The 27,289-nt window shown below is 37.9% G+C and overlaps 1 protein-coding gene across 2 annotated transcripts in view; it reads right to left on the bottom strand.

Annotated features, from left to right (window-relative positions):
- LOC124721964 (host cell factor 2) overlaps window positions 1–27,289 on the bottom strand; it is a 279,952-nt gene that overhangs the window by 198,057 nt on the left and 54,606 nt on the right. For both annotated transcript variants that reach the window (XM_047247128.1, XM_047247127.1), the window contains exons 5-6: window positions 19,711–19,902; window positions 10,152–10,297 (exon numbers count right to left, since the gene is read on the bottom strand). In XM_047247128.1, the coding sequence (XP_047103084.1) occupies window positions 10,152–10,297; window positions 19,711–19,902 (338 nt within the window). The remainder of the gene's footprint in view (window positions 1–10,151; window positions 10,298–19,710; window positions 19,903–27,289) is intronic.

The following is a 27,289-nucleotide window of genomic DNA, read 5'->3' as shown; positions in this document are numbered from 1 at the left end:
AGCTACACTTTCCAGATACTTCTCTACATAGTCGCCGCTCCCACTTAAGACATTTGTTGGAGCATTATACCAAATTTCCAACATCACTGTCATAGAAGGCAGCCGCCTATGCTTTCCAATAATTCTCTACACTTGTCTATATCGTGTAGACTGCACCCAAGTGTTGTCTTCATATCCAGTGTTTCATGCTAACAGAGATAAAACTCAGGACGAGCCAATCAGGACTGTGTTGTGGGTGATCAAACTCCTGCCATCGAAAACGCTGCAGGAGCATCTTCACTGCACCTGCAGAGTGTGGCAGAGAATTGCTATGAAGGAGGAAGTGTGTGGCAGTTATGTTAGGTGGGCTGCATTCATTAAGGCAAACTCTCTCAGCGGGTCCTCCTACTTGGTAGGAAACATCATTGTTCTAGGCATCTTTACTCACTCACAGTGCACTCACAACTTAAAAGAGTTGTCTTGATGCTATCGACTGTCCCACTAGAGACACTACCCAACAAATCTGTGCAAAGCTTCATTGGGTTTTCACTGTGGTGTCCATTTCACGACCGATCGGAACTTATTTTCTAGACAACCCTCTTAATTCCACATTTCTCAAATACTGATTCTACCTGTGGACTCTCTTAAAAAACTTACGTTTACTCTTCTTAACTAATTTTGACACGAGTCTATTTGCTCCTGGGTTGCCTTGACAATCTTTCATCTGATTTCAGAATGTGTTGTCCTTGTGTAACCCAGCTTGGATCTTCCAGTGTATATTAGCAACATCTAAACAGACCTCATACTCTTAACTTTTCCCACAGTGTATTTGACATTACCAGCTCAAATTTACTGCAGGACTCTTAGCGGCTCTTTATTCTCATTCCTTTTCCTGAGCCCATAATATTCCTCATCTCTGCCTTCTTATCCTTATTTCCCAAATCCTAAGTTTGTATGGATACATCAATTAGCATTCACAACACATTTTAGTTAGTTTCCAATATGGGCAGCAACAGTGCAATTAGCTCTGCTATTTCTGTAACTGTTATACATAATGTAATTTTACAACGTAACTACCCAAACAGCTAACACACATTACTATGTCAAAAATACTTCCTCCCTTTCCTTCAACCAAAACCTGACCACCAGTATTGCAATTTGAATTTTTTCCTTCGGTCTGAAGATTCTTACGAGTCCCTTAAGCTATTTTCAAGAATACTGTGCTTACTTTCACAGTGAACTGTTGTATAGAATAGCTACTATTGACTTTTCACAATTCCCAGCCATGAGCCATGTGGGTGTATTACAAACGAAAATAAAAATTTTACATTCCTAATTTCATCGTTTTCAAAATTTTATGGAAAGAAAAGTTAGCCGTATAAACTCCTGGGGTTACTTTTTATTAAATTAGTAACTTTTGATACAAAAGAGGAAATTATTTTTCTATTTGATCTATTTTTCATACCTCTGTTTATCATTCAACTTTGAGAAAATATTCACTTAAAGTGATTTTATGATCAGGCCCAGAAAACCACACAATGCCAACAAGCCGCTATGTCATTCAGATGTGGTATGGCAGGGCATGGGGTCGGGGAACTGCTCTCCCAGCTGCTGTTGGCTTTCCAGACCTTGAAACTACCACTTCACATTCTAGTAACTTCTCAACTACCATAACAAGGCTGAGTAGACGCCATTCTAGTTCTTCCACCAATGAAAATTCACTAGCAGTATGGGGAATTGAATCCATGTCCTCCGCATGGTATAGTCAGATCACTCAACTAGAGACGTAATTCATTTACAATACATCTTTATTTTTCTTACATCTGGCAGAGTAATACTTCAGCACCATAATTAAATATTTGCCTTTTTTATATACAGTAGGCATTGACTAATCCCACTATTAGCAAAGCATGCACACTTGATTGACAAGTAATAAGTTGAAAATGCTGCTGTTTGCTAATTTACGATCGGCAAGTTTTGTATCTCATATTATTTTGGGCAAACTTTGAATTTGTTGCTTCATCCGTAATATAATTTGAGCGCGTTACACAGCACCTCACTATAGGTCCTAAGTGCTCTACTTTAGCTGCACACTGGAAAGAATACATTGTGTTTACTAGTCTACTGCTGGACTAACACAGGAAATCTTTTTATTAAGTATCTCTAGAAACTCTTCCACAGCAATCTGTCCTTTATAGCCTATTATTGTAGCTGAACATTCAGTGGAGGAAGACTGCATAAATCTGCTTGCTTTGTATATTTACCTACAATGTCAACAACAATGTTCCAGAATCCTTCAGTTTCACTCAGGTAATCAATCAAAATGGATAGCAATCAATCGATCTTCAGCCTATGTTTTCAAAACTAAGGATAACCACACACACACACACACACACACACACACACACACACACACACAACTAACTAATGTATTATTAGAACACACGTGTCTCACTACTTTTGATGAACTGAATTGTCAACTGAATGAAAATCTACAACTGCAAAATACCAAGCTTTTGATGATCATGGTGATTATTTGAGGTGGGGGGCATTCGAAATCATGATCATCAGCTTCCTGACAAAAAGTCAGCATCATGATCATCAGCTTCCTGACAAAAAGTCAGCATCATGATCATCAGCTTCCTGACAAAAAGTCAGCATCATGATCATCAGCTTCCTGACAAAAAGTCAGCATCCTAATCTCACGAGTGGGGGTGAAGGCTGTCTCCAAATGCAGAGCAGTTTATAATGTATTAAAGTCTGCCTTCCTTCCCCACCAGTTTAAGGACGAGGCCTGGCAGTTCAAAAAATTTTACCATTCTTTTAACACTAGAATCAGTATCTGCGAGGATGGTGGGCAGATCTCCATCGAAACTTAGGGCTGCTAATATCAGTATATAGGAGGCACGTGGCCACAACATGCTGAACTGAAAGTGGCACGCCACAAACTTCACAGAGTGGTGGATCCTCCTGCTGGAGGAGCCAGCCATGTGTTAAAGGGCTATGCCCAATGTGCAGTCTGGTAAGAAGAACCTCCTGCCCGCAGCGAGGCTGACATGAAGTCCGCCATGCCTTCATGGTCGATCTGAGCAACCACAGTTTGTTGTCTGTCACCTGCAACCATTCAGTCTCCCATTGACACACGATGTGTCTGGCAGAAAATGAGATGGTGTGCAACAGGATGGAATATTGATTGACAGCATCATCCAAACATGCTTCCTTGGTAGCTTCGTCAGCCACATCATTGCCCTACATCCCAATGTGGCCAGGTACCCAGCAAAATGTCACCACCTTGCCATGGTGTTGGAGCCGCTGTATCAGCAGGTCTACTGGATACATTTGGTGACTTGCTTGTAATGCACTAAGCGAGTCGGAACAGACAAATCTTTTGTGGTGATGTCTGTGAACCCTCTCCAGTGCCATCAGAATTCCATATAAATCCACACAATAATTTGTAAATTGTTCCAGAAGATGCACTTTAAAAACCCTTATCAGTGAAAACAGCAGAACAACTGAGGACATTCTCTTGCTGGGATCCATCATTATAAACAACAATAAAACTGTGGTACATATTTAAAATGTATGAAAAAGTTGAAAATCAAAATCTGGAGTACAAGTTTTCTTGTACTGTGTCAAGCTTACAATCATGTTGGCCCTCTGAAGATGCCAAGGCGGCAATGCGTTTCATCCCTGGCTGTGTATTTTGATGTCTGATAGATCCAGATCCTTGAGACAGTCTGTAGCATGTATCCCAAATGGCTTGGTCGCATGGGCCAATTGCAGAGCAGCTGTTCAAAGGTGGGTTGGACCACTGAACTAAATGTCAACGACCGAGGTGATGCCGAGATTTTCAGTGCCTGTTGAGTCGAAAGGATACGTCACTGAATCCGGAGTGGTGGTTCACCAGCCTCCACACACAGACTTTGAACTGGGCTGGTCCAAAAGGCTCCAGTTGGTATCTGAATACCCTCATGGTGGACAGCATCTAACATATTGAGGTAGGATGGATGGGCTGGGGAGTGCCCAGAAGAGTTCTGCAAGTGTGTCTGCATCCAAGGCATCATTAGGGGGAAGGTAAAAAGAACACACTGTGGTATTAAAAGGTGCGAGAACTTGCATGGTAATTGCTTGCCTGGTTGCGGTAAGAGAGACAGGAGAGGAGTGGCATCTGTCATCAATGAAAACAGCCACTCCTAGTCCAGTCTCCAGTGGCATCATCCTTCCCATATGGGTGGTAACCCCGTCATGCCGGTGTGTCACTGACTAAGATGCATTTCTTGTAAGCAGATGTAGAACGGTTTCTCCTGGACCAGCTGTGATTCTTCCAAATGTGAGTGACATCCATTCAAATTCCACTGCAACACAAAAGTCCCTGTGGAAGCCATTGTTTAGCAGTGGTGGTGGTTTTCTTTCTCCCTCGGAGGAGGTGATTTACCAGGGAGGTCAGGGGGAACATTAGCCAGTTCCCCGCTCTCCGTTTGGAAGCCAATATCCTCAGGAGCATAGTCTCCATCAGAGAGGGAGAGAGCTCACTGATCCAAAGGTTTAGCTACCGTTTTCTTGGACTTTGAACTACTTTTTGAAAGACAGTATTCTTTACTGATAGGAAGAGATGGTTAACTGGGTTCCAGGGACAGCTTAGTTGGATTCTGATGCTGGGTAGTGGTATTTGGCTTAGGTGGTAAGCCCACTAAGAGCTCCTGAAGGACTTCAGTTTCAAGTGCAGTGTTTCCCCCACACAGATACATCAAGTGCATGTGCTTTTACTTGAATCCGTGGTCCGAGTTTATGTGGAGGCATCTTACTTAGCGATTGGCATCTTGAGGGCTGATGCAAAAGAAGTAGCAAAAACCAGCAGTTGCATAGCTTTCAAAGCTTTTTAGCTTCACCATAGGGTATGCCTCTCTTGACTTTCAACTCTAATTTTCCTTTCCTCATTCTAAACCTCTTACTTTCTGCTCCACACTGGGCGATTCCCACAGCAGTTTACACATTTCGGAAGAAGTGTAAAAGAATTGCCCGATTTTTGAGCTGGGCCTCCACAATCGCCACATGTAGCGCTCCCATTACATCCCATAGTGGTATGGCCAAATCTTCGACATTTGTAGCATCACTTTGGGTTAGGAACAAACAGGTGAACCTTAAGATGTATATAGCCTGCAAGGATTATGTTCAGGTAATTCTGGAGTACTAAACATTAGAATAAATGTTGCCATTTTTCCAATTTGCCATCGACACTCCTCGTATAGTTCTGGACTTCCGTAACGACCATATTTTTCCATTCTTCACGTAACTCCGTTGGGGCCACCTCCATTAGATTGGAGCAGGTAACCACACCCATATGTTATGCAATTGAGACTTGACCGGGTGATCACCTAAGGCCTTACAGCCCAGGAGCTTAGGTATTTTGGTTGAATTAGCAGTTTTAACTAGAATTGTTCCATTACAAAGTTGTTTGACACTTTTTAGAGACCCAGAAATACCTTCCAATGCCTTGTGAATATAGAAAGGGCAAAGGTTTCCCCTGTTCGCATGATTACAATGAAAGTGTTATGGCACACTAATGCCTTCTTTCTATATGATTCTGAGACAACCTCAGGAGGACTGACCAACTGAGCTTTCTTTAATGAGTGGATGTAGGTACTACTGGACAGTACATCCATCCTGTCAGGAGTAGTTGTTTGACGAGACTGGTCCATAGGAATCCCACGAGACACTAGAGAGAGCCCTGCATGCCTGACCAAGCCTTATACAACTCTGAGGCGGCAGGTGCCCCAGAGTTGTCCGCTAGAGACTATTTTACCTCAATAGCCGTTCACCTCATCAGCACATAGTACACCTTGAGGTTGAGTTCTTTTTTGGTGGTGTGTGCTTTCCGTGCACTCCAGGCGGTGAAGCCAAGACCCCTGTTATCCAAAACACACAACACTCCACCACTGTGTTGCTGAAGCATGTCCAGAGCTTACAGTGACAGAGGGCTGGTGGCACTTACTAGTCTCCAGCTGAGGAACTCCAGGGTCACCAAGCCCGTACTCAGCAAACGAATGCTGAGCCCCTGAGCACTCCAAGCTTTTAATTTTTCACAGTGTCACATGTAAACTATCATTAAGTGCTGCAGATGAAACAAATGCACATGCATATGAAAGTGGGGCTACACTGATGGCCTTGACAGTTTTCTTCTAGTTGCTGATACTTAAGTACAGATACTCAACATGAATGACAGATGACCCCTTTCAAAGGTAGGCTTTTTTGCAATGTTGCCTTTCTGGACACGAAAACTGTTTATCTATGGCAAAATAAGTTTGCTTCTTATGTGCATGTAGTGTTGCCTTGTTATCTGTATTGAATCAGTGTTACAATTTTTGAAACTGATATCATCCTCACTTAAACATTCTTTGCCAGTGCCCTTAGTAATGGTATAACCTCTGTAAATTTCTATACTTTTATCCTGTATTGCAGCAGTGCTTGGCATTTTAGTACTATAAACCAAGACCAAATTAGTGCAATTCACAGAGCAATGTACTGTTTGACAGAGTCATGAACTTAACGAATATTTCTGTTGGTTCTGGTAAAACTGCTTTAAGAACAATATTAGAGAAACTAGTTTGTAATAAACCCCAATTTAGTTTCAAATTTGCTTTCAAGGAATAAGCAAGAAACAATTTGCAAACTGAAGACAATTTTTGACATAATTACACACATCACAGTTCGCTATATTTATTTTCAAATAGAGCACACTAAAAATACTAATAGAATAAATGGCAGTAATTCACAATCAATGTTCTTGGACTATAGGTAGACTAATTACTGCTGGATAATTCCATACTCTCCATTGCAGTAATTATACAGACATCTCTCCAATTTCTGAAGTTCCAGAAACAGCTGCACAATCAGGATTTGAAGCATTTACATTTGGAACTTTTACATGCACCAGAGTTTGGGCTAAAAAAACGCATCTTTGTAAAAAGTAGGCGACATGTTGAGAAAAGCGATTCAAAATAATCAACATTTTTATTTGAGCAAAAAATTTCTAAATACAGAAAGATATGTCCGCGTGAGGATGGTGATAAACAATCAAAATGCACATACTGCAATAATTATGACCCAAATCTGTACTTGCTTGTGATTAAGGTTACATGACATCACATGAAAGATGTTGCCTTGAAATGAGAGCACATGAACACCACATGTTCTTCATATTTTATCCAATCCAACAATGATGAAACCTGTAACTATGAACAACAACCTCATTTTTTAACAAATAAATTTGCTGTTTGCAATTTTATTTAACATTTCTTGCATGTGACAGGTATCAGGTGATGTTTTCTGATTTTCTAGTGTGTTTTTCAAAATATTACAATTGAAAATGAAATTATTGCTGTATGTGAACCACTGCATCATTCTTGGAACTTGAATGCAATGGAAGTAAGTGAAAATTATCTGATATGACAAGTGTCATTCTACAGATACTCTGAACTAAAATTTATTTCAGATTTCCCACTGCCTATAGGACAAGAATCATTAATAAAAAATTTTCCTTGTGTTTACATTACAGTGAAGCTGCACCTCACACAGTAAGCATGTTATTCTTTTCTTCATAATGCAACAAAAATGCTCTCAAAAATGGAAATTACACTGCCTAGCAAAAAGTGAACCACCAGGAAGGAGAAGATGAAATGAAATTAAATTAAATTTCATGGTTTGAGGACGTGATGTAACTGTAGCCATTACAAAATCGAGTTGAATTTTCAAACAACTTGACAGTGTGAGCCCACTTATCAGTGAGATGCTGCAAAAGCTTAGTTTCCATCTGTCTTCATTCATTTGAAGTACGATATTTACTGCAGGAAATTCAAGATACAGTACTGGTCTCTTTCCTAGATGATGTGGCTGCTTGTTTTGCACATCAACAAAGTAACATGCATTATGCTTCATTTCTATCTATACTCAAAAAATAATGTTGTAGCCCTGCATTACACATTGATCAAGGTGGAATACACATCATCATCATCATCATCATCATCCACACAGCACCATTCAAAAACCTTGCCAGACTATTGTGATTTAGGTTTTCTACAGTTTCACTAATTCACTGCAAGTAAATATGAGGACCACTCCTTCAACAAAGCTACAACTCCCCTCCCTAATCTGTTTTAAGCAACAGAAAATAGATCATTTTTCTGGGTGCAGACTCAAACACCATTGCACTTTATCAGTTCTATCTACTACTTGCTGTCCCTTCATCTGCTTGCTGCTGCTTTATGAATTCCCAACTATGACAATTTTTGTTCACTCAGCCATCCATTACCTTCATATCTCCAAAAATTTTAATTTTTCATTCTTTTCAGTAAGTCTGTTTACCTACACCAGTGTCCTGTTCTCTCTCTAAATTCCCACAGCATTACTCCACTTTCACTCCTTGAAGGTCTTCGAGACAAAATTTTCATTTTTATGTCTTGATATGCACCACATTACATTCACCGTCTATTGAAATATTACCTCTTCTGATGTTTACAACTGATCTAATCCACTTGGTCTTCTTGTTCCACTTTACGCACCACCACCACCACCACCACCACCACCACCACCTACAAGGGAACTCCCATCACACTCCGCTCAGATTTAGCAGTAAGATCGCTCAGTGGATAGCCTGTCAGAAACCAAACACAGATCAAGCATGAAAACAGAAAGTAGGTGCACTAAACTGTGGGAGGGGTATATAGCATTATGGTTAAGTGGTCATGGTGTTGGACTGCGAAGCGGACGAGCCTTGTTCAAAACACTCTCGTGCCATTTATTTTTGTTTCCCACAGCATATGAACTATCTGTCCAGTCACTGAAATTTTTATTCTCTTTCTGTAGTCTTGGTAATAGAATGCGAGTCATTTGGTACGAATAAGTAACCGTTGTAAGTAAATGTGATAAATAGTGAGAGCAGGCGAGACACGATATTCATGTTTCCCAGAAATGAAAAACAAAAAATAAAAAGGTGTGAACTGTGTTGCAACAAAGGAATTCAAAACTTAGAAAATGGAATGCAACATTAAAAATGTTAAAAACACACATTTTAACAGAGCACAAAGAAACTTTTGTGTGAAACTGTTGTGTTTATTTATTGCACCTTATGTGACAAACTATATGTTTTCTTCATTTCCTTGAGAGTGATCACATTCATATTAATACAAACACTTAAATCAGGCAAGAAGGCATACCTTACTCACCCACCAGGTATACAGATATGGTGAATTAGTAAGAGATTCCTATCATATGACACACATACCATCACTAATGCTGTGTATGAAACACCAGATGTGTTTTCCCGTGGAGGATTCAGTTATGTCACCTTGTCATCAACCGTTTGTGGTTCTCATTCAAAAGCCACATCCTTTAGGCTGCTAATACAGTAGTTGTGCAGAATCAGCTGTCATTATAGGTCCCTTACATCTCACTGTTGCAAACGGACGTTACACGATGACACAAACACAAATTTGAATATAGCAAAAAAAAAAAAAAAAAAAAAAAAAAAAAAAAAAAAAAAAAAAAAAAAATAATAATAATAATAAATATTAAAAAAAAAAATAATAATAATTTGCACGAGGGAAGTTCGAACACGGCTTGCCTGGTTGACAGTCCAACACCTTGACCACTTAACCACAACACCGTTGCTCTTTCACCCCAATCTAGATCACGCTTCTTGTTGTTGGACCATTCCCTGTTCCTATTTTACTTTTTTTTTTTTTAACAGTTCTGATCACCATCTTCATGGTTTCATGCTTTATCTGTGTTCAGGTTTTGATGGGCTGCCCACTGGGCCCTCTTGCCCCTGAATCTGAGGGGGTGCAATCTGAAGTTTTCCTTCTGAAAAATGAAACTGGAATATCACCAAGTTTTTTGACATTTCATTCTGACTTATCTGACTGGCATACAAATAAAGCTCATTACAGCACACAGCACGTAAATTAAATGCAAAAGGCATAAGCCAAAAAAGCACATTTAATTGCATTCCCATTATGAATAATGGCATTTTAAGCAGTACATCAGTGCGGGGAAGGTAAATTGAAACACACATCTACGGTATTGTAGGCAGATGCCTTTAAGTTTTTGATTTGCAAGCAGAAGGCAAGTGTGAGATATGCACATAACTTTCATTGTAGATTGTGTAGTGTACGTACCTGGTTGTTCCACGCCTTCCTATATCCATCCCTACCAGACCACACATACAACCTCGTGTGGATTCCTGCAGAACAGTGTCCTGCACGAGCACGAGGCATATATTCCTCACTTGTGTCTATTACAAGTTGCTCCCATGTGAGAGTTTCTAAAAAAAGGGAAATTTGTCAAACCTCAGTAAATAATATTTTACAGGGTTTAAATCCAGATCTATCAAACTAAGACTGTTCCTGTATCAGAAAATTAACATTTAGTATGGCAGCAAAATTTCTGGAGAAAAATGTGTAGCTATTGACAAATCACAATGTTTAAGACTAGTGCTTCTAACTACTCATGTGTTTTAATCAACTGTGACACACAATATCACACTGGAAACTTAACATTGTTCATTATATCTACTTGTCTAAGAATTGGTAAATACAATTTCCTGATAGCTGCAATACTAGTCATGCATCAAATATTCATGCACAGACGAAGGGACTGTAAACTGAATGGAATAAAAACAGGTTGCTGCCCCAGTCCATAAGGATTGTTTCAACAATGTAGTGCTTTTATTAGGAATAGCCCAACAAGTGGTGTGTTTATGCCCTTCTCCCTCTGACCTTTTGAGCTGGCTTGCCTAGACAGTAATAAGAACACCTACAGTTTAAAGAGGACTCTGAACCATGGTGAAATTTGCCATTTTTCACATTAAAAATCATTACTGGAAGTGAAAGTGCTAAACAGAAAAAAACTTTAAGACCATCTGGAGATTCAACAACACACCTTTGGATTCATAATCTATACCTTACCCACTGAACCAAACAGCCACATTAGCATTCCTGTACTACCACAATTTCTGTCCTCTAGCCAAACAAATAAGCACTCCCCACGTATCATCTTTACCATGTAACTCAATTCACTCATTAAACTTTACTCTTATTTATGTTGTGTTACTGCAAGGAGGGCAATGGATTTGAATGGAAGGTCAGCAATGGACAGCAGTATGAAAGTTGTTTCAGACAATAAATGATACAGGAAGTTTCTGCCCTTGACCTGAAGTTTAGTTTGAACACAGCAGTTGATTACTAAACATGGTTCTATTGGAGGCAGTATATGCTTGCCTTCCTCTGAACTCTCAATTTATTTACCCCACCTGTTATAGTGGGACCTACTGTTTACCACCGACACCAGACCATGGCACAACCTGACATTTTTCACATTAAAATATCACTGCAGAAATGAAAGCAATAAATAACAGATGAAGTCCTAAGACCAACTGACAAACAAACCCCAGATCTTAGAATTCGTAATTGGTCACTTACCCACTGAACCACCAAACCACACTAGAATGACTGTAAGTAGCTACAGGATGACAGATTTTTCTACATTTAGAGCAACCTGCCATTCATAATGCCAAATAGGAATTCTAAGTTAATGCAGATGAGCAGGAAAAACAATCCTGAAATGTTCAAATATGATATTAGTGGTGTGCTGTGTGGCACAGTCACGTTCATTACATATCTACGTATAATGCTGCAAAGCAATGAGAGACATCGAAACAATTCAAAGATTTGCTATAAGATTCGCTCAACACATTATTACAGAAATGCTCCATGAAATCAAATGGGATGGGATGAAGACTTTCTGTTCACAAAATACCATTAAGAAAATTTAGAGAACTGGCATTTGTAAAACGAACCTACAGCCACTGACATACATTTCGCACAAGGACTGAAGACAAGATAAGAGAAATTAGGGCTTGTTCAGAAGCCTACGTGGAATCACTTTTATCTTGCTCCGTCACTGAGTGGAACAGGAAAGGGAATGACTAGTAAGTAATGGTACAAGGTTCCATCTACCATGCCCAGTTATCATGACTTGAGGAATATGTATTCAGAGTTAGAATTCCTGTGGCACAGTTTGTCAGTTGAGGTATGCAATACCTGCATGGACCTTCAGTCAGTAGAAGAACGAGTTTGTAATGGAGAATGATTAAATTTTGATCAGTTTTTAAACTATCACTGCTCAAGTTATATATAATTAAAGACTATCAATATTGATTTTTTAGGAAAGTTATGGAAGAATATTCCATTTAAAAAGTACGGATGTGCAACCATTCTAACTAAATCAGCATTAAATAACAACAACAGACCACAAATGAGCAAATCTTGCAAGGAAATCAGCAGCACTATGTGGGGAGGACTTTCATGTACTGTGAGTGCAGTCATCACAAAGAAAATACGTGCATCACTATACACTGATACGAATGATAGGTATTGACTGTTCACGTGGCCAGGTGGCAATGTTGCAGGATGTGGCTTTAACGCTACGCGAGTCCAGTTTCTACTACTCACATCACCAAAAAACAATAACATGCAAGTTGTACTTGTTATGTGTGAATTTATTTATAATAACTATTTGTAATACATAAATTCAAAAATTTAAGAGAGTCTTTAATTATCTAGTGTGCAGAAATATCGAAGTTATTTGTTGTACTTCATAGTAGAAATGCAAGATATTTTGCAGTATTGTTTAACATTCACAGTCTTCTTTTTTTTCTCTTTTTTTCAATGTTACATATTTGCTTTATTAACTTTTTCTACAACCAGTGAAAAGGATAATTTGTCAGTGAATAACATAACCTGAAGAACACACACAGTGATTGGTCAACGGCCTGCCGCTCACATAAATTCGAGTTTGTTGCAGTTATGTTAATTGCAAAACCATCAGTCACATTGCTGTCAGAATCTGATTTCAGAACATTTTTCTTATGCACTGCCCAAGCTATCCCTGCTCCCTTCCAGATGTATATTTAATTCTTCCAAGCAGTGTTCCAGAATGCCTCCATTTTTAGCTGCCTCTATCTGATGACTTACAGTGCTGCTCAGTTTTCATCCAGCTCTGACATGATGCAGCTTCTACAAGGGGATTCTCAACTTCACAGATTGTGAATTATTTTTTGTTTGCATGAACATAATTCTTTTATTTGCACCCATATCCCTCCAATGGCATTAAATGACAATTGTATATAAGAAGACTGAATGTGTTAGTGCCCTTGCCTTTTATAAATCTCATCAATGATTTGTACTGCAATAAGTGGTTTCTTTTGTGCCACAATTTTGAGCAATACAGCCTTCTACAAAGCTTCTCAGTTCCACATCTCCTCTTTTTAACCAAATAATATCCTCTTTTCCTGTTGCCAAAGTTGGTATGTTATCACGAATAACTGAATGATATAACATCACAGACAGCTTGTCAGATTTGTAATAAGTGATCGTTTTTAATCACTTCTGAAAAACTGCTGTTCGACTCTTCATGGTAATCATCAATAATGTCGAAAAAACAAAAACAAAAAATATGTTAACAACCTGTTTAGCATAAAAACTGTCCAAGGTATCTGCATGTACAACAACAACAACAACAACAACAACAACAACAACTCACCCTCCTTTCGAACAGGCACTGCCATTGTCCCCTCAGGTGTTCAATCATTCCAGCCTCTGCATAATAAATGGCTGGCATTATGCCAAGTTTCACCTAGTCACACTACACTTTAATGCTCACATGATCCAGCACTGCCATTCAACAACATCTATATTTTCTTTTCCATTAACATTACATCCATTAAAACCTGATTAGCAATGACTGAGCACTGTCCACAATTAAATTTGCTGCTGTTAAAAAAGATTATCTTTCTGAAGTGATATTAGCAATTTTGATAGTGTGGGACATTACCTACTCTTATAATAGTTACACATATGACAAATAGTCTTTCTGAAATTGCCCAAAGCTGCCACTTCCTTCTCCCTCTGCTGCTGTTTTCGTGGTGCCCACAACCTTGTCTCGCAATCTCTCACCACCATCTATACTGCACTCTTCTTAACATTACAGCAGCATTTTTTCTTCCTTTCAAATGTGTTTTAGTTCTCTTAACAACCTAACTCTCACGAAATATGGGCTCATCTCTTCCTTCCATTCTGTCTCAAGTAGTCCCTCAACGAACACACAGATTTGCAGGCCTGGCTACAAACCACACACTCCTTCCTCTGTTTCACTTAAAATGTTTCCACCACTCATCATACTGGACATGGTTTGAAATGAAACTGAAGTGAAGTGAATAAACACTAAAAACACCAAAAATTAACTAAACTTCGAACTAGACGTCTAGTTAAACAAAGCGAAGTGACAGTATCTGTTACATATAACACACGCACTGGTAAATTTCAGGCAGGCGCACATTAGCTATGCAGCATGGCAACGTGGCTCTTGCTACACGCTCAAGTGCAGTACATCATGGGCTGCCTTCCTGCAGTGCTTGGCTCCAAAACGACACTACTGAGCTGACAGTACCACAGACTTGCCTCCCAGAATATACTCAAAACTAAACACATAAACTCTCAAGTTGCAAAATAGTTGTGTACTGTCAGTAGAAAAGCTTGCGTAAAACACTGATTCACACGATATTTCATTCAATTCTGTTTCAGTAACTGAACAACAATCAAATACAACAGACAGCTTCATACTGGATGCCACAAGGAAATGGGCATATTGGACATAAATGTCACAAAAGTACAGAAAAGCAAGCAGGACATTACACAACAACAAGAGTCAATAAATAAATAACAATAAAAAAATAAAATAGGGGCATAATAAGACAACTATTTGAACTTTAGCATTCTTGAAGGTGAATGCTAAAGACTTGTGTGGCACATTGAAACACTTCCGTGGGAATCACGAGATTTCTTCTCAAATTCTAATTTTAGACTAGTTAGACTAGTAGTTGTTGCAGAGGCTGCGACATGGTCACGAATAGAACAGTGATCCATAAAGTGTAGACTGAATCTCTTATTTCCATCTAAGATCACAAAATTGTTAGGTCCTCAGACTATCTGTTTCCATACGGCCGGTATTACACTGTCCAATATCTTTGTCCAATATTTGATCAAATCCAGGGCCTCGCTGTAGACTTGATCAAAGAAGTCGCTTGTCTTCTGTTCACTGCAATGTGATATGTTACCACATGGAGCGCTAGCATCGCTGCATTCTGTAATCTGTAGTGTTTTTATAAACATTGCCGATAAATACAAGTGGTGTGTGCCGACAACTACAAAATTAATAGAGATGTATGAAGCTGATGAGGCACTTTACAACGTGAGGCATGCTAAATACAAAAATAGATTACGAAGATAGGAGACCTGACCTGACCTGACCTGACCTAACCTAACCCAACCCTCTCCTGTAGCAAGGAATCCGAGTGTTACAGTGAGCCTCTCTTCTGCAGATGTAGCAGTTCTTAAGTGAATATTGTTCTTTGTGATACGAGGATACACTTCATTGAGCACATACAGAAATGTATGCTCATCCATTCTTAAGTAACGGATGTACAACTCGACGTCCGCCACTATAAGCTCACGTAACAAGTTTTGTTGAATGCTTTTATCGTGTCGTCGCAAAACCCACGGCTTCACCCAGGTATGTTTCCTTTTTTCCCCCCGCTTCTCTTCCGCATGTGCACACAGTACAATTGTGGTACATGCAACTGCTGTGGTTGATAAAAAGTAGTAGTTGTCAGCCATCTTGAACTTTGATGAAAAATATGATGACAGTGTAATACCCCTTCTAGCGCTATGTCAAAGATCTTTGTCAAATATATTTGACGGAATATTTGATCACATCTTTGATCAAATCTTTGACAAAGAAATGTGATAGTGTAAGACTGGCCTAAGCAATGACCATCTTCGTATCTGTTTTAAAATACATCCTGTATAATGAACCCATAGTGGCATTGTCCAAAACAAACAAACATCAGCGTAGCATCATTGCACACATTTAAAATGTCTGCTAAGACATCTTGTTAACAGCGCCACTGCTCAAACTGCTGTACAGTATCCACACAATGTTTGTATTGTAAGCTCATTAGATGTTGCTAATGAGCTACAGGTACAAACACTTTGTGGACACTGTACGGCATTTTGTTATGAACTGTACCACTGTTAACAAGCTGGCTTCCTTGACACTGTTGCCTAGTATGTACCATATTTTATGTGTGTGTGACAATGCTAAGCTGATTTTGTGTATCTTTTGACAATGCCACTATGGTTCCATTATATTCAGATGTATTTTTAAAAAACATATCTGAAGACTGTCATTGTTGACTGAAACCAGTAGTCTAAGGACTTAATTTTGTTAACACAGACGGAAATAAAAGGAATTTGTAATTGCTGGCCGAGTCATGCAAACTTTTCTTTTGAGGTAGACCCAGGAGGGAGGGTGGAGGAAGAGAAAAAGAAGGAAAAAAGAATGTACACCGACAAATCTGGTTATTTAGGGAGCCAAAGAATTTCGCTAAATCGAGAAAGCATGTGGTAAACAACTGGCTAGCTGTCATACTATTGCCACTGACACTGGCATTATGGACTGTGCCTCAATCTTACTGCAACTAAGAACAATGAAGATTATAAAAGTTTGCAGCTGTTTTTTCTCCAAATGTTTCTAGCATACCCACACAATATTCAGATGTTATTGTCATTTAATTTCCTCTCATTCTCAAGGAAGTAAGGCCCCATTACACCTTGCGAGACAAGACACCAAACTAAACATTCCAGTGTAGTTTGTTCATACAAAAGACAGGGATTTTAAGGTGCCTAATATGTGAAATTCTGCTGTTTACATGTTCACTGACATGGATACGAGGTTCATCCAACATTAAAATATTAACAAATCTGGGGTAATCATTAAGGTTTTCCATTATGTTTCCACAAAATAGTTTTCATATCATATGGTCTGTTTTGATTCCTATAGAACTTAAATTTTTTAAGTTTGAAACTTATCACAGTGAAGTATACGATGGACAGTTGTTCAGTTAACATCTAACGCTGCCTTGTTTTTCTGTAGTGATTTCAGTGGGCTACTTCCGACTGATGCCCAAAGTACTTCAATACTTTTTGGGGTTCATCAAGTGCATTGACCTCCTAATCTTCACTGAACCGCAAGATGAAATGCGATGCCACTGCCTTCAACAGTGATGATGTAATAAGTCTTGTAAAAGGCTTTCACATGTCAACCTCAGCATACAGGCATCACTGGATGCTGATATGAATGGGCATGTGGATGCACACCACTCTCCCAGTGATGGTCAATTTTTGTGACCAGAGCCACTATGTCTCTGAGCCTGACTGTGTGCAGCTTCAGTGATCTGATGGGAACTGCTGTTACCACTGCAACAAGGCCGTTGGCTCATGGCTGCCACTATTATATCCAAAATTTCTAATTTCATTGTGTCACCCTGTATATGCTACATCATTTTGCAGACATCATTATGTCAGTACTTTATTTTTTTCTCTGAGTAAAATGAGAAGCTGTGGTAGATAAATTATATTTTATAGCCAAGACGCTTGCACTTTGACTGTCAGATATTTTGCTATAAATATGGGTTTCCTAAGTAGATTTGATAATTTTAGGCTAATTGCAAAAGGTGCATTAACCCACTAGGAACCACACAGGCAATACCTGTCTATATTTGTGAATATTAAAAGTGATTAGTGTCAAGCTATCACCGAGAAGCAATAGTCTTAGTTAATATCATAACAATGTTAATCTTGCTGTGTAGAATCAGTAAATATCACAAACACCACGATTTCCTGGGACAACATGTGGAAAATCTTAATTGGTTATCATAATTAATCTTAAAGAGCACCATTACCCATAAAAAATTTACTGGCTTAAAAACTCATGTGAATCACCATGTTTTACCATATTACAATCAATTTAAATTAGAACTTACTTGTAGGGTGTGATGTAATCAAGCCTATCGCACATTATAAAAACTCTGGTACTGGTAGTATTGACAATTTCATTTGTAAATAAACTCATACAAAACTGTCCTATTTTGTGTATTACTGTTTACATTCAATGTGAACGAAAGCATAACCATAAAATTTATAATATTATTTACAACATTTCCAATAAATGTGTGTTTATCTTAATATAAAGAACATACATTAATGTAACATTGTCATTGCAATGTAAATAATAAGAGTCTTTGCTTACAAACGTAACTGCTGCTCTGTTTTGCTGGGCGGTAGTTTTAAGAGAGGGTTGTGTGAAGTCTTTTGTAAATGATAGAAATGCTTTGCATTTAATTGGAGTTTGTTACTCATGGGATCATATGGAAGTTATTTTTATCACCCATTTGTTTGATGTGTTTAAGAATACGGAAGTTAAAAATGTGAACATTTATTATTTCATAGTTTGTGATTCATCAAACTTTTACAATTCTGCACAAAAACTATTAAATGTCAACATGTTCACTTTCGAAATTTTGCAGAGATATAGGAAGATGGTTCAAATGGCTCTGAGCACTATGGGACTTAACATCTGAGGTCATAAGTTCCCTAGACCTAGAACTACTTAAACCTAACTAACTTAAGGACATTACACACATCCATGCCCAAGGCAGGATTTGAACCTGTGACCATAGCAGTAGCACGGTTGTGGACTGAAGCTCCTAGAATCACTCGGCCACCGCGGCCAGCTATAGGAGGATTTCTCAATGGTGATATGAATTTTTATTCAAAGTGGCTTGGTACAAGAAGAGGCAGAATTCTATTAATAAAAAGGTCTGGTAGATTACTCAGTTCTCATACTTGTTGCCAATTTAGATGGGGAAAGTATATAGAAAGAGCCAATGGAGTGGTTATTACCTAGCAACAAATGCTTAAGGGAGTTGTGAATTTTGTAAAATTTTTGCATCTGGGACTATAGAAAGAACCTGAAGAGATTAGAACACCGGTAGTGCATGAAAAGACTTAGTTTTTGAGTGTAGTATGTTCACCAATGAGACGACCTTGTGAATGTACACACATAAAAGCTAACTTTTCTCTTTACATTTTACTCGCTAGTTTTCCATTTTCTTTGTTTATCTGAGACTATAGAGGAATTACATGGCAATTTGGAAGAGAGATGCTTCATATAGAACAGAGAAATTAGTTTCTTTGGTGATCAGGCTAATCACTTACATGAAAGCAGTTTGCACTGGGAATCACTGAAAGCATTCTTACTTAACACCAGTGAAGGTGATAATTCAATCTAGGTCCTACAGAAATTTTCAAAGCAACCTTTGTGATACTACACTAAGATGACAACCTTAAGGTGGGTTTGAACACCACAATGTTTTACTAGACATGGTACAATTAGAGGTGGTGTTGCATTGCTGTCTTCCAATTTTCAAAGTGGCTTATCCACCAGTTATACAGGGAGCCAAAGTTTAACATGTATACTGAATCATAGTCAAACTTGGTATTTTTCACATTAACAAACACTGCCAGAGGTGAAAGAAATGTAAAAAGGAGTAAGGGAATAAAAATCCTGGTACTGACTGGAGATTGAAACCAAGGCCTTTAAGTCCATAGTCTGGCACTTCAGTATAGATTCACCATATGATACTATGATCACACAAAGTAACATTTCTTTTAACCGGAATGACAATTTGTACACAATAATAATAATAATAATAATAATAATAATAATAATAATAATAACAACAATAACAATATCAATATCAAGTCCATAATAAATTACCTAGGTTTAAGGATGCTAATGAATTTGTGCACTTCCATTCTTTCTCCAATGTTGCTGCTTTCACATCATCAACAACTAGTGGCACCCAACCTCCAAATATAAACATCCTTTCACCTATTAAAGTCGCTGTATGCAAAGATCGTGGTAAGGGCGGGACTCCTCTCAATACAGGTCTCGTCCATGAGAAAGTATCTGGAAACAGGAAGTAGTACTTTGCATTATTTATCACAAACTAGTTTTTTTTCTTCTCCCAAAAAGGCATTTTGTACACATTCTGAAAGTTACAAACACTGCAAGAGATACTATACAAATAACCAAAAGTTTTAAATTTCTATTCGAAGCCAATGGTGTTCTAATATACTGGAAGAACATACAGATTAATAACTTTTTCAGTAACTTCTAGACAAAAATGAAGGGTCACAGAACAGTAGAAGCACAACAGCTTTTACCACACTGAACAGTGTGATACAGCTCTGTCAATTAGGAATGCTGTATGTGTTTTAGATGCTTTGAAGCACCTTTTTTATCATTTATGGTGTGCCTTTAAAAAGAAGTATCACCAATGAGCAGGTGTCTTTTTGCAAAGAAATATGCTCACATTAGCAAGCTAATACCTGTTGGTAAAGCCTGCAGTCCTCTTCAAATCTTCCTCACATGAAAGTACCATCAATTATGAAGCTTATGTACAAAACTTAACACTTATTAATTGAACTTCATATATTGCTTTAATATGTGCTTTGATATGACAAGTGTGGTACACCTACATCGTTTTATACTCTAATTCTTTGTCCCTTTATTTTAGACATTGATTTATTATGCATTTTTCATCATATTTTCCATAGTTTTCTTGATTATGGACATTTTTATAATTTTTCTAAATGTATTAAATATATTTGTAACAATAACATCATACTGACAGCCAATTTTTTATGCTGATTTTTCCAATTTGCAGTAAATGTAAGATTTTGTTAGTGTATGTCTCATCTACTGGTGTTAGTTTTCCTTTCATGAACTGTCTAGTAGAGCACTAGCATTTTTAGTAAAGGTTGATCACTCAAATTTTTAACAGTACTATGGAGAAATATCAGTTTGTCACTGTAAAGAAGGACCTGTCAAAATTCATCATTTTCATGGCTGCTGCAACAGGCTTTGACAGCAGTAAATTAACCAAATACATTTCAATGCAGGTAACAGTTTACATACATGAAATGTGATGACAAGAGACTGTCATCAGTTTGAGGTGTAATTCTTTTCACTGATACAATGGGGGGAGGGGGGGGGGGCAGGGTGGTATTACTATAACTTGATACCAGTCCACATGAAAGGCGAGTCTTTCAATGGTAAGCATCTCGTCAGTATACATTTGGCCGAAACATGGATTTTCCCCCTCCCACATTGCTGAAGGTGTGTTTGTACCAGTGCAACTTCTTGTGCACACTAGGTGCATGTAGCCATTGTACAATGAGGAAAAGGGTGCAGGAGTAGTGTTCCCACCCACAACAGGGAGACACGTGCAACAATCTTGCACCTGTCTGCAGTTCTCTCTGTTTGGCACTTTGTTTCACTATATCTCACAGTTAGGAGATTCAGGGTCTCTCTCACATTTAAATTTGTCTTTGCAGTAGGACTGTGGACATTTGGTCTAATGAGAAACATGTGGAATTTGAAGAAAATTATCATGCATTTCCGTTTTTCTGGTTGGTTCATTCCACGAATTATAAAACAGGGTGAAAAAATGACTGACTACAGTTTCTCAAAAATAAGAACACACAAACAACAAAGGCAAATGTTAACAAAATTAACAAAGCCTTTGTTTGTACTTCTGATGAATATACAGTGAAGAGTGATTCTGGGGCTCTTGATGTGCCAAAGCCATTCTGGTTTCTTTATGAGCCATTTCTATTTATATATTGTTTGTGTCCATGAGAGCAAATAAAAGAACAATAAAATCATGCATGTAACTGAAGTAGCCATTGCACACACATGCACATTCTGAAATTAACAGATTCTCGTATTCTGGGCCCAATTACAACTCATATGTGCAGCAAAAGAGAGACCAAAAATTACACACAGTGTGAATATAAAATAAACTTATATGTTACATACTCTGTGAAAAGAGAAACTAAGTCTATGTGGTAGACACCTTTAACTGGAACTTCAGACTGGGGCAATTGTATCTGGTAACAGATTTCGACAAGTTTGAGCTAACCTTGTCACCACTAGTATATAGTGTGTCTGTATTTTGTATTTTCCTTCGGTATCAATTGTTTGACATAGTAGAGGGAGCAGAGCAAGATAATGGGAACCTATATATGGGATAGCAACAGTTCTAAGTTTTCCTAGAGTAAAGATATGATGGAAACTACCACTAGAAATTTTCAAAGCTGTCTAAAAAATGCATGCTCAGAGTAACGGATGACTTAGACGCTGCAAATGACTATGCCTTTAGCCTGCTGTGCTCAGCACTGAAAGGCTCATCAATAGTGGTCACAACTTCATTTAGAGAGCCTATTTCTGTAAATATTTCAAACTTTATGTGCACATGTCTCCAGTCTAGTGCAAATGCACATCCATAAAGTACTTTTTTAATTTATAGATAGACTCTGAAATCCAATGTCTAATGTCCGGTATTTCTTCGTTAGCCACTAACCAGTCCTTTACATTGCAGATCTATACACAGCAGTAACTGCTCCCCTCTGTGCTTCTCAATTTTAAACTTCCAATGTATCCATCTTAGACAGCAAATCAGTTTCATCTAGGCAACAACGAAATGCCCACATTTTTCACATTCTTTCTAATGCTCTACTTTACAAATTCTTAAAGTGAAGCAAATGTATGCATTTGTAATGTACATTGAAGGACTTTAGAAGAATGTTGATCTGATGTTGCTTACTTCCTTCTTAATATAATTTTTTCAAATTTCATATCATATTACTCATGATTACATGTTCTGCAAGATAGATAAAATATACTCCCTTGCATTTCCTTTTAACTTAAGAATCTAGCAAGTGCTCTGGTCCTCACAGTAAGCTTTATAAGTAGAAACCTGAAAATTCACATTTTGCAATAAATGTGAATATAGGTGCAAATTCTGCCTCAAAATGCAGAATAATGAAATTACATAGTAAATGCTATTTCATAGCAATTTTTTTTCAGAACACATTTTATCAGAGATAGTTCAAAATAGCTTTATTTTCAGCATATAGGTATTGAAAATTTAATGAATTTTCAGTTACTAGTACAGTGAAACCTCGTTAGTACATTCCTCCTCGTCATGCTTTCCCCACATAGCATATCCATTTTTGGAAGACCCAGTCCCAATTTCATCAAATGAATGATAAAACAGCTTATTTGTTTAACAAATGTAGAAAAGTAGAACATTATTCCATGAAGTGGACAGAAATTCACACATTAAGCACGCTGATGATGAGCGTAAACTGAACATTTCTCGATCAAAATCAAGTACAACAGTGAGCAAACTGAAAAGAACTTGAGCACCACAGTTGGTAGTTGGAAATAAGACAAGACGAGTGCGCGAAGGTCAGTTTCCAGAACTGGAAAGCCGTCTACCAAAGTGGATAAAACAAACTCTTGCTTCGAATATTCCGACTGATGGTACTGTAGCTCATGCTAAAGAAATGTATTTGGCACAAAAGTTGAGACTTACAGATTTTGAAGCTTCCAATGGTAGGATCGAAAGTTTCACGCACAAATAATTTAATGTATACTGTGTTTGAGGTTAGGCTGGGTGCATAAATACCATAACTACCAACTATAAAATGACTTGGATATCCGATGGCCCCTTTTCTTAAAGGGTTCCTTGAGAAAAGAAATTTTTAACATATCTGACAAATCGAACCAACAAACAGTTTTACTGAAAAATTATCTGCCGAAAAGGTTCACATTATACCTATTCTAAACTTATGCTAGTTATTTATTGTCTACATTTTTGTAAAACAAAGAGAAATAAATAAACAAAAAAATATGGCTTATATTAATTTGTGGACCGTTTTCTTAACCCTGCCACTTCTGGTATCACTATTTTGCAAACCTGTTCAAACACAACAAGAGCTGGTACAATGATAGCATTTAATTCTATTTCCTCTTGTTTTTCCACCAAGTTAAAAATTTTTAAGCAGAGAAGTCTGTCTTAGTGGCTAGTTCATAGTTTCTTGTTTATCCCTTGCACTAGCACTGCTAGAGTCAAATGTCTTGAGAATGTTCGAGCAATGTCTATACTGTATCGAGCACTTTGTACCGATACTGGATTGAACATAATGGGAAATCTCATGATCTGTTCGAACATAAGTATCGGCTGACTACCCCTGACCTTCCAAATTCTCCAAAATTCTTCAAAATAAATCTGTACGTGACCTCACTAGCCAAAGCTTCACCTGTAAATGTAACAACACCTATATACTCTATTACACAGCACAAAAATGTTGACCTCAGCACCAACAGTTTAATCTGCTGACATAAGTTGACCCCGTATTTTTCGATTGGAAAAATCCCTTATCTTATTACCAGATAAATAAAATAGTGACACTTCAGTCATGGAAAAATTCTCTTCCATTATAGGAAAGTACAGCCCCAATGACATTTTTTCATGCAGATGAAATGGGCTTTTTTTCCACCTTCTGCCTGACAAAACCCTTGAGATAAGAGGAGAAAAATGCTACAGCAGAAAATTTACTAAAGAGAGACTGTTTTCTTATGTTGTAATGAAAAGATAACATAAGTTGAGGCTGCTAATGAATGGAAAGTTTAAGCGTTCACAATGCTTTCAAAATGTGCAGACATTTCCATATAAATATACATCTAATGCGAAAATGTTGGTAATAACTACGATATTCGAACAATTCTTGCGTTCCTAGGATGCAAAGTTAAGTGTTAGAAATAGAAAAATCCTCCTGTTTATTGACTAGTGTGCAGTGCATGCTGAAGATACGTCATATCTGTGTAATATAAATTTAGTGTTTTCTCTCCTCCCCATTGTACAAGCCATCTTTAGCCACCTCATCATGACAACATTAAACACCTGAAACAAAAATTCAGGAGGATTCTTGTACATAATGGACTGGCTTGTCTTGACAAAATGCTGAGAAAGGTTAAAATTCTGTGATGCTACGCTTTTTGTACAAGTGCCTGGGATTCCGTGCAAGAAGGCACAATCTAACACTGCTTCAAGAAAGCTGGCTTTCACTGGATACTTACAGAAGACACCACAGCAGAAAATGGAGGAATCACACCTCTAAAAATGGCAACAAATAATGGAGCAAGAAGAAAACACTTAAAAGTTACACATCTGATACAATGGATTTAGCAAATGTTGCCAAATTTAACACATTTTTGTTTCTTGTAAACTAACATAATTTCGAGAGTTCCTGGGTGCGATATTTAACATTTCCTCGACAACGTGCATTCTGAATTCGAATTTACTGAAATTATAAGTTAGGAAGTGTGGAACTATGAGAAAGCATATTACCATAAATATGGTACCCTCAATTCTGCATTTTCAATGACAAAAAAATCTATTCATTACCAAATTAAGTATTTCAACAAGTACGGTTTCCTGTTTGTAATGTTCAAAATCAGTGGCCCTTTCAAAAACATGCTAGCAAGATTCCACTGTACTGCTTATGATCTGGTAATGCCTAATTTGGAACTACGTATCAGTGCATCCAATGCTCCTGGTGCAACAATAACTGTGGATGTCTGATTTGTCTCTACACATGTCACATAATGCAAAGCAGGACTCAGCCATGGGACACAGTATCTTACAACAAACAAAACGCTTGAATTAGTCTGCCAACTGAACTTCAAAAGCTGGTATAATCACTACATTTACATGACAACTTCCGGGAGACAAACCACATTCTGGCAACAGTTTTTCCCTGTTGTGGTTACATGCTAATGGTGAAGCCGTTTTGCTAGACTGGTGAAATACTGCATCTCAGTATCAGTTGTTCCAGTTTCTTATTTAGTCAGCACAACAGCTGATTCTCGCCAATTAAATATTACAGCTAGACAACTTCATACTCAGTCTAATATTTCTAGTTGCTCTCCACTGCTCAGAAAGTAACTTCATCCACATTAGCTGAAAATTTTTAACAACAAGACGTGACCCAAGATCCCAAGCATGTTTAAAAAATGATTGTCCATTTACATGGGAACGAAAAAAAAATCTATTGAAGTTTAAACCCGGCATCTAGGCTCGCATTTCCAGAATAAATATTGGAGTGTTTACATGGCCAAGCTAAAGTAGTAGCCAATCTTTTTATACTAACTAGAAGCTGAATTGGCAAACTTATTGTTAAATCCAGTTTTACGAGCCCCATGTAGACAAAGTGAATATGGTTACTTGAATATGGCAGTTTTAGGTGGTGGGTGTTTCGAGCTGTTGCTGCATCAAATACTGGTAGAGGTTGGGCCTGAACTACCTCATTTATGACACTGCCAACCTATGCAAGCAACCTCGTTGTAGCCATTACCGAATGCTCTGTGTTGTGTGTGGCTCACTGTTTTTCCTTTTCTTATTTTGAAATGAGTGAAAAGAGTGATCCTGGTCCATCATGGAGTTCTATTATGAACCTCAGAGCACCAGAAGGGTTTGGTTACACTTTGACCAGCTCCTCTTGTGGTCAAGATTCTAGTTCGTTGATGATCACGCCCGACTGCCAGTTTATAGAGCCTACGCTCTACACTATAGTGACTGGAAGAAAAAACCTGTCAACTTATTTTGACCAAATTTAAAGTGCTAATGTGTGAACAGAGTTATTTTCAGTTCAACTTCCTTGGGAAGTACCTTGTCAGTACTATCTGTAGCATTGTCATGTACGTGTTGGATGGCTATGAAAGATCACAAAAGGTCAAAAATTAATATTCTGCCTATTTTGGGACTCTTGAACTGGATGGGAAAAGAAAAATAACGTCTAGAAACACGTTAAATCAGAAAAGCACTGTTCACCAGCAGGAAACTTGTGCCAATTCTAAACATAAAAAAATCATTTGTTAGAAGCATACATAGACACAAAAATACAAATCAAGAAAAGAAAATTTTGGAAAAAAATTGTTAAAGTTTTTAAGAAGCAAACATTTCTGTCAAAAAGCTTTTTTTAAATCAATTTTAATGAACTGCTTTGTCTTCAGGGAGATAAGGTGACAACCTTTTAAATTTGCGTATCTGGTCATCTACAATGCTTCCTCCAATTGAGGATGCAATGGAACTCATACACCCAACCGGTGACACATCGAAAGTTTATTGAAACCTTTAGCTAGGTTTCAACAAATATAAATCTGTCTTCCTCAGAAGAAGTAATAACATCTAAAAGTTGAATATATTACAACTCATGTGTGCAGCAAAAGAGACACCAAAAATTACACACACAGTGTGAATATAAAATAAACTTATATGTTACATACTCTGTGAAAAGAGAAACTAAGTCATAAGGCATAGTCAACAGTACAAATGGTCCATGTAAAATGTAAGGTTACGTGCACCATACACACTGACAACTAGCAGGACAGGAGGGACAAGGCAGCAGGAAACAAACTCAGGTGGCACTCACATAGGAAGCAA

The sequence above is a fragment of the Schistocerca piceifrons genome, chromosome X (assembly GCF_021461385.2).
Source record: "Schistocerca piceifrons isolate TAMUIC-IGC-003096 chromosome X, iqSchPice1.1, whole genome shotgun sequence".
NCBI lineage: Eukaryota > Metazoa > Arthropoda > Insecta > Orthoptera > Acrididae > Schistocerca > Schistocerca piceifrons.
Note: the sequence above shows the minus strand (reverse complement) of the source record. Positions and strands in the feature narration are given on the sequence as shown.